Source organism: Labeo rohita, chromosome 23 (assembly GCF_022985175.1).
Source record: "Labeo rohita strain BAU-BD-2019 chromosome 23, IGBB_LRoh.1.0, whole genome shotgun sequence".
Lineage (NCBI taxonomy): Eukaryota > Metazoa > Chordata > Actinopteri > Cypriniformes > Cyprinidae > Labeo > Labeo rohita.
Window position 1 is genome coordinate 13,425,738 of NC_066891.1, and position 8,559 is coordinate 13,434,296.

General features: G+C 36.7%; 1 protein-coding gene across 1 annotated transcript; it reads right to left on the reverse strand.

Annotated features, from left to right (window-relative positions):
• Positions 1 to 1,318, reverse strand: rps26 (ribosomal protein S26). Its single transcript, XM_051095757.1, has 4 exons — positions 1,202 to 1,318; positions 474 to 651; positions 239 to 369; positions 1 to 97 (listed from the first exon to the last, which is right to left on the reverse strand). Exons 1-4 carry the CDS (start codon positions 1,202 to 1,204, stop codon positions 62 to 64), a joined length of 348 nt encoding a protein of 115 aa, XP_050951714.1. The 5' UTR covers positions 1,205 to 1,318; the 3' UTR covers positions 1 to 61.
• Between the last annotated feature and the right edge of the window lie 7,241 nt (positions 1,319 to 8,559).

Consider the following 8,559-nt stretch of genomic DNA (forward strand, 5'->3'; position numbering starts at 1 on the left):
TCTCTTATAAATTTAGTCCACTTTATTTCCTTACATAAAAATGTATGCAAATATCTCCAGCTCACATTGGTTTTGGAGGGACTCTTGGTGCACCACCCTAAAAGAAAACATCAGTAAAATTTATATTATATTGACAAAATAGTATCAAATTAGCATGTTTAATAATTCCGAATGGCTATAAAGCAAAACATGTATGCTTATGTTATTATTTAAAGTGGTTTTGAATATATAGACTTACAGTGGGCCTGAAGCGTGGAGGAGGGGTCCGGTCCTTCCTGGCCTCGCGAGAGCGGTTCCTCACCACTTTGCTGTGGATGGCACAGCTGACACAGTAGTGCAGCTTCACATACAGTTTGGGCAAAACGTAGGCTGTAGAAGAACAAAGAAACATACGGTAAATGTTTTAACAAACCCCTGATTATTCAACCTCCAAGAAACCTAGTATCCTGACTTATTAAAGCATGTATACTCACAGTCAAAGACACTGGCTTCAGAAATGTCCCTAACAGCCGCAGCCTCCACAATATTTCTGATGACAAACTTCTTGATGGCCTTGTCCTTTGGCACACACCGGGCACAGTTTGTGCAGCGGATGGGCTGGACATGTCCACGTCCCTTCTTGGCACGACCGTTATTCCTCCTCTTCTTAGTCTGGGAGATGAAGAAATACAGTTAGCACTGGTTTACAAATGACAACCATGTTAACAATCTTATGAAATTGATTAAAATTTAAATTAAAATATAATTTTAACCCAAGTCTCTGTCAGTGTGACTCCACTGTAGGCGTTTATGTACCTTATTGTTATAATGTACATCTAAGTTAACTTGGTGTTTAAAGTAATAAGCATATAAATAGTCGATAGGCTGAAAATCTCAATCACTAATCCGAGTTTTTAAAAACATACAGAGTTCCATAATCGTTAGTAACGTTATTGTTTGTTACCGCATGTTAAACCTTAACATAAGCAGTTGAATGTTAAGATATAAGGCTTGTAATTGCTTATGTTACGTGCTTCGGTGTACATGCGTTACATTTCGCAGGATCGTTTTAATGACTTAATATGAACAAAACGGAGTACTGTTTAGCGGTACAAGGAAAGAAAATACTCCGACATGCAGAACCGGTGAAAAAACGGACTAACTCGTCGTCATAATCACACAATAAAAGACTGGCCTCTGTCTGAACGATTGGCAAACTCACCATCTTGTTTCAGAGAGGCATGAGAGAGGACCGGAAAAGCGTTTACGTCACTTATATAGTGCGCACAGCCGACGGAAGTCTCTGGGTAAGATAATAAAAGCCCCAAATATTTTTAAGTAGTCCATGGTTTAATTTAAAAATCATAGATTTAGATACCAAAATAAAAGGGAACATACAAAATGCATGTTATTGTTTATTTAGTGACCTGAATAAGATATTTCACATAAAAGACGTTTACATATAGTTTACGTTAGTTTATTATTTAAAATAGTCATAGATAGATAGATAGATACCAAAATAAAAGGGAACATACAAAATGCATGTTATTGTTTATTTAGTACTGACCTGAATAAGATATTTCACATAAAAGACGTTTACATATAGTCCACAAGAGAATATAATAGTTGAATTTATAAAAATGACCCTGTTCAAAAGTTTACATACACTTGATTCTTAGTGTTAGTGATAGTTGTTCATGAGTCCCGTTTGCCCTGAACAGTTAAACTGCCTGCTGTTCTTCAGAAAAATCCTTCAGGTCCCACAAATTCTTTGGTTTTTCAGTATTTTTGTGTATTTGAACCCTGATTCATACAATGATTGTATGATTTTGAGATCCATCTTTTCACACTGAGGACAACTGATATGCAACTATTAGAGAAGGTATAAACGCTCACTGATGCTTCAGAAGAAACAACGATGCATTAAGAGTCAGGGGTGTAAACTTTTTGAATTTGAAGATCAGGGTAAATGTAACTTGTTTTGTCTTCTGGGAAACATGTAAGTATCTTATGTAGCTTCTGAAGCGCAGTACTGATAAAAAAAAAAGATTTTTTTTAAAAAAAGAAGATATTTAGCAAAATAAGAAAAGGGTACACATTGTCTTTCTGATCAATTTTTTTTTTACCCCTGGCTCTGAATGCATTGTTTTTCCTTTTGGAGCATCAGTGAATGTTTGAACCTTCTTTAATAGTTGCATATGAGTCCCTCAGTTGTCCTCAGTGTGAAGAAATAGATCTGAAAAGCATGCAGTCATTGTTGGAAAGGGTTCAAATACACAAAAATGCTGAAAAACCAAAGAATTTGTGGGACCTAAAGGATTTTCCTGAAGAACAGGCAGTTTAACTGTTCAGAACAAACAAGGGACTCATGAACAACTATCACGTGAAGGAAAAAAAAAACAACTGCTGTGGACCATTCAGGTAACAACACAGTATTAAGAATCAGAGAATTTTTTAAAAATTTGAATGTTATTTTCTCTTGTGGACTATATGGAAAAGTATTTTATTCAGGTCAGTACTAAATAAAAAATAACATGCATTTTGTATTATCCCTCTTATTTTGATAAAATAATTAACATTTTGCAGATTCTGCAAGGTGTATATAAACTTTTGACCTCAACTGTAGATAATTTTTTTTTAAATTTACAGTTTTAAAATAATCTTTCTGAAGTACCCCTAATGAAAATTAACCATGGTTTTATTATAGTAAAAGTGCAGTAACCATGTTTTTTGTCATATTGATTACCATTTGTATAGCCACAGTCTTACTACGAATACCATGGTTAAACTATGGTTAATTTGTGGTTACCATAGATTAACTATAGTAACCACTTGATTTTTTTTTTTTTAGTTAATTTTCATAAGACACCTGGCGTTTGATTTATCCTCTATTTGGTAAGTCCAAGCAATGCAAGGTAAATTCTTGTGCCTAAATTTGTGGCTTATTAAGATTTCCACTAGATGTCAGTAAAGGCTTTGTCATAGCACAGAGAACCAAGCATCTCACCTAGATGCTTTTGTCAAAGTTTAGAATAAGTTAAATACGGATCAACCACTTGCCAAGCCAATTGTAGTTGTCAAGATCTGGACATACCAAAGGTAGAAATTTAAGAATCATTAAAACACCCATATTGTTCGACCACTAATCTGAATGTAGGTGGGGACGGGTTCTTCTCTGTGCAAAGTGAATTTCTTCATGAACTTTTTTTTGCTGTCTGAATACCACTGTCATTCAAGATCAAACCACACCTCTGTGGGAGTGTTGTCATTGAGCTGGATTTCTGAGATTATGGACAGTGATTGACAGTTTGGCTGATGACATTCTAAAATGTCCTTTGTTTTGCTTCTGGAAGTGATTATAGAGTTGGGTTGTGTTGGTGAAGGGTGGGGGCAAAAGAGGGAGGTGTTCTTATGCAAGCAGCTCTCAGCATGCATGTGTGCAGTCTGGAAGAGTGGATGTGTAGCTCCTGCGGTTGACTGTCCCCTGTGTCACTGCAGCCTGGAGGCTGTTGCCAAGAAAAATGTCATCTTTGCAGGGTTGCTAATGGGAATCGAAAGGATGGAACCTGGGCCCACTGACGCAAAGGTGCATGCAGTCAAAATTACTCCCACTCATATTGTGTTTTTCTTTGACCTTGGAAAAGAATGGCATTTAAGATGTGCTGTGACTGTAATATTAGCATGTGTAAATTGAATTTGAGACAGAAAGCTTCTGCCAGTGTGTGTGCAAAAGCTAAACAGTGGTTTAAGATATCATGAGACAGAGAGAAAAAGGCAGAGATGGTGACAGAGGAATGTGTCAGTGTTCCTGTAACCACTATGCCCCTAAACTGCAGCAAATAAACATTCCTCTGTTCATGTGTCAGAGCTGAACACTTGCCCACTGTTGCTGTAAAAACATAGCCAATAATTAAAACCAAAAAACCCAATGCTTTTCCCTTTGTCTTAAACTTTTTTTTTTTTTTTTTTTTTTTTTCCAGTGGATTGCATTTAGACAATCGTACCATTGATATCTTTTTTCCCCAATACTGGATAGAATGGAAGTGCATGAAGCACTGCAGATAAACTACAGTATAAAAATTTCAGCTCCACAGGCGAAAATTGTAATTGTCATGCTGAAAGATTGATAGGTAGGATCCATTTTTAATTTTTAGTCATTATGCAGCTGTTTGGGATACTTGATTTTAATCCAGCGGCCAGATATTTAAATTAAGAAATGTATACAGGTAAAATTATTACATATTTAATGTCCACGTTTTTGTGGTGAGTAGCAACACTGCAAACAACGTTGGACTCCATTGAATTTATTTTATAGACAAAAACACTGATATTTTCTTTTGCATTCTTTGTTTCTGAGCCAACAACAATCTAAATAATATGGCAGCATTATTTAAACTTTATCTCTGTCATCATGTGGTTGCAGAAAGTGATTTAGCCTGGCTGAAAAACAGGCCTACTGAGAACCGCCTGTCGCCTCAATAGAGTAAATCAAGAGGTCATGGTCCATTAGTGAGGGGGGTCGATATTGCCACCTAAATCATTACTGCATCAGGCCCGTTCGCCCACACACATGCCGACGTACACGCTTTCGCTGGAATACAGATATTATCTCACACAGACTTTCTCCCACAGACTTGTACATCACCCAGACTCCAGTCTGAACTGCACTGCACACATTGCTAAGTATAAGCCACAGACATCAGTCTAATGGTTTATAATACCCACCCTCATTCCACAGAAACATCCTCAGGAAAGAAGTGGGTTTAAGAGTGCGCAGCTCCTATTTCTGTGCATACTTATCCACTAAATAATGTAAAAAATATCCTTGTACACAATTATTCATGTCAGGCATATTCTCTCTTCTGTTAAAAGGAATGTCAAAAATTCATAAATAGTGCATTTTTTTCATGTTTCCTTTTGAAATAGGAGCAAGGGAGGCAGTGTCTCCTCAAAATATTGGGTGAGAAAAAAATTCATAGTACAAAAATAAAACAATGCCAATTTTACAAAATATAACATTAAAGTGTGTACAAATTACTCAGTGTCTGCGTCTCTCTCGTCTCCTCTGAGCCCATTGAGTTTTACACACTCCCTGAAGCGTCTGCGATATGATTGGATAGGACTGGTTGTGATCATGACCAATCATGACCATGATATACTAATTCTTTCTCTTAAATCAAAACTCAAATATTGACAATATTTGGTCGAGATACAAATATTTGAAAATCTGGAATCTTAAAGTTGTCCAAATGAAGTTCTTAGCAATGCATATTACTAATCGAAAATTAAGATATTTTTACAGTACGACATTTACAAAATATCTTAATGGATCATTACTTTACTTAATATCCTAATTATTTTTGGCATAAAAGAAAAATCAATTATTTTGACCCATACAATTTATTGTTGGCTATTGCTAGAAATATGGCTGGTTTTGTGGTCCAGGGTCACATTTAATATGTTCCAGTGTTGTTTTGGACCCTATGGACTTTATTGGGAAAAAACAACTTAAACATTTTTCAGAATATCTTCTGTTGTGTTCTACAAAAGAAAGTAAGTCATACAGGTTTGGAATGACATGAGGGTGAATAAATGATCATTTAAATTAAAGTAGTACTCATGTGAATCAAATCATTTAGTAGATCAGTGATCATACATCCAATTGCATTATGATTTCTAAACAATGATGCCAACTAATGCCCTGTCATCTTGAACATTGCTTCTTCTCAGGGAGCAGTTGCAAGGCAGAGTAGGAGCGAATGATGGAGATGTTACAAGACTAGAGCCTTTGTGATGTGAGATGGCAGTTTCTCTGGAGCCACCATCTGCTGAGAGGGTCAGGCAGCATGTAGGGTTCAAATCTCCTGGATTCTGCCTGCTTCCCAGCTGCCATGCCCAGGCACTCCGAAATCCACACACAACCGCACTCGCACACCTCGCAATTATCACACACACTCGCAGACACGCATAATCCCAGGCATGCTGCGCTGCCGAAACCATTCTCATCAGGGCTGACACTAAAGAATGTTGGGATTCTTGTCTTGAGGTACCAGAGTTTTTTCCTCCCTCTTTGGGTTTGTGCAGAATCCACACATTCTGTTGAACCCATGCGCCCACACTACATCAGCCCTGCATGTGACCACTGCTCCACTGTGCTCTATTCAGCACGGTGACCCGAACTTTGCACACATTCCATATACTTTCTTTCGTCCATTTTGCCCGGCAGCCTGTATCTCAACCCTTTCCATAGGCCCCAAGAGAAAAGAGGGGAAACAGTCTTCTGTAATTTGTGGTAAAAGCTGGTTGTCACAATTTTTTGTGGTGCATATACCTGTTTACCATATTGTGGTCCATGTGCTAGTTTTCTGTAATGTTCTTTTGAGTCTAAAAAGTGACTCTTTTTTTCCCCAGATTAAAAGTAGTCACTCAGCAACACTGCTTGGCCAAACTCACTCGGTCCAGCCGAGTGTGGTTTTGTTTTGGATTTTTATCAAGTTTTTTTTTTTTTTTTGCCAATTATTCTGTCTTCCACCATTTTTGGGAAAGCTGCTTGTCACGATTTTTTGTGGTCCAAATATCATGTACCTGTTTTAACCTGCGTTTAAAGTGACTTTTTCTTTCCTCGGATTGAAAGTTGTCATTCTACAACAACATTTCTTGGTCAAACTCTTACTCAATCCAGGCAAGTGTGGTTTTGTTTTGGATCTTTTATTTATTTTTCTATATTCTTATTCTATCTTCCACAATTTTTTAAAAAGATGCTTGTCACGATTTTTTGTGGTCCTGTTTGTTGTACTGTTCCTTTCAGTTTAAAGTGGCTCTTTTCTTTCCTCGGATTGAAAGTAGTCACTCTACGACAACATTGCTTGGCCAAACTCTTAGTCTGTCCAACCCAGTGAGGTTTTGTTTTGGATTTTCATCAAGTGATTTACTATTTTTGCCATTATTCTATCTTCCACAACTTTTGGGAAAGCTGCTTGTCACAATTTTTTTTGTGGTCCATATATCATGTACTGTACCTGATTTCTTTACTGTTCCTTTGAGTTAAAAAAAAGCTCTTTTCTTTCTTCCAATTAAAAGTAGTTGTCTACAACAACATTTCTTGACATTTCTTACTCTGTCCGACCCAGTATGGTTTTGTTTTGGATTTTTTTTTAAGTGATTACATTTTTTTTGCCATTATTCTCTCTTCCACAATTTTTGAAAAAGCTGCTTGTGACGATTTTTTGTGATCCATATATCATATACGTGTTTGCTGTAGTGTTTCTTTGAGTTTAAAGAGAATCTTTTCTTTCCTCAGATTAAAAGTAGTCACTCTACAACAACACCGCTTGGCCAAACTCTTACTCGGTCCAACCAAGTGAGTTTTTGTATTTCTATTAGGTTATTTAATATTTTGCCATCATTCTGTCTTCCACAATTTTTGGGAAAGCTGTTTGTCACAATTTTTTGTGGTCCATATATCCATACCTGTTTTAACCTGAGTTTAAAGTGACTCTTTTCTTTCCTCAGATTAAAAGTAGTTGCTCTACAACAACATTGCTTGGCCAAACTTTTACTCTGTCCATCCCAACGAGGTTTTGTTTTGGATTTTTATCAAGTGATTTGCTTTTTCTTTGGCATTATTCTTTCTTTCACAATTTGTACGAAAGCTGCTTGTCATGATTTTTTGAGGTCAGTATATCCTGTACCTGTTGTCTGTAGTGTTCCTTTGGGTTTAAAGTGAATCTTTTCTTTCCTCGGATTGAAAATAGTCGTTCTACGGCAACATTGCTTGGCCAAACTCTTACTCTGTCCAGGCAAGAGTGGTTTTGTTTCGGATTTTTATCAGGCGACTTAATTTTTTGCCATTATTCTATCTTCCACAATATTTGGGAAAGCTGTTTGTCACCGTTTTTTGTGGTCCATATATCATGTACCTGAGTTTAGTGACTATTTTCTTTCCTCTGATTGAAAGTAGTCACTCTACATCAACATTGCTTGGCCAAACTCTTACTCAGTCTAGATGAGTGTGGTTTTGTTTTGAACTTTTATCAGGTGATTTAATTTTTTGCCATTATTCTATCTCCCACAATTTTTGGGAAAGCTGCTGGACCAGATATCCTCTTTGCTGTACTGTTCCTTTGAGTTTAAAGTGAATCTTTTCTTTCCTCAGATTGAAAGTAGTCATTCTACAACAACATTTCTTGGCCAAACTCTTACTCTGTCCAGCCGAGTGTGGTTATTTATTGGATTTTTCTAAAGAAATTACATTTTTTGCCATTATTCTGTCTTCCACAATATTTGGGAAAGCACCATTTTTTGTATTCTATATACCATGTACCTGTTTTCTGTAGTGTTTCTTTGAGTTCAAAGAGACTTTTTTTTTCCTCAGATGGAAAGTAGTTACTCGACAACAACATTGCTTGGCCAAACTCTTACTTGGTCTAACCCAGTGAGGTTTTGTTTTGGCTTTTTATCAAATTATTCTCTTTTTTTTTGCCATTATTCTTTCTTCAGCATTTTTTGGGAAAGCCGCTCGTCACAGTTTTTTTTGGTCCATATGTCCTGTACCTGTTTTCTGTACTGTTCCTTTGAGTT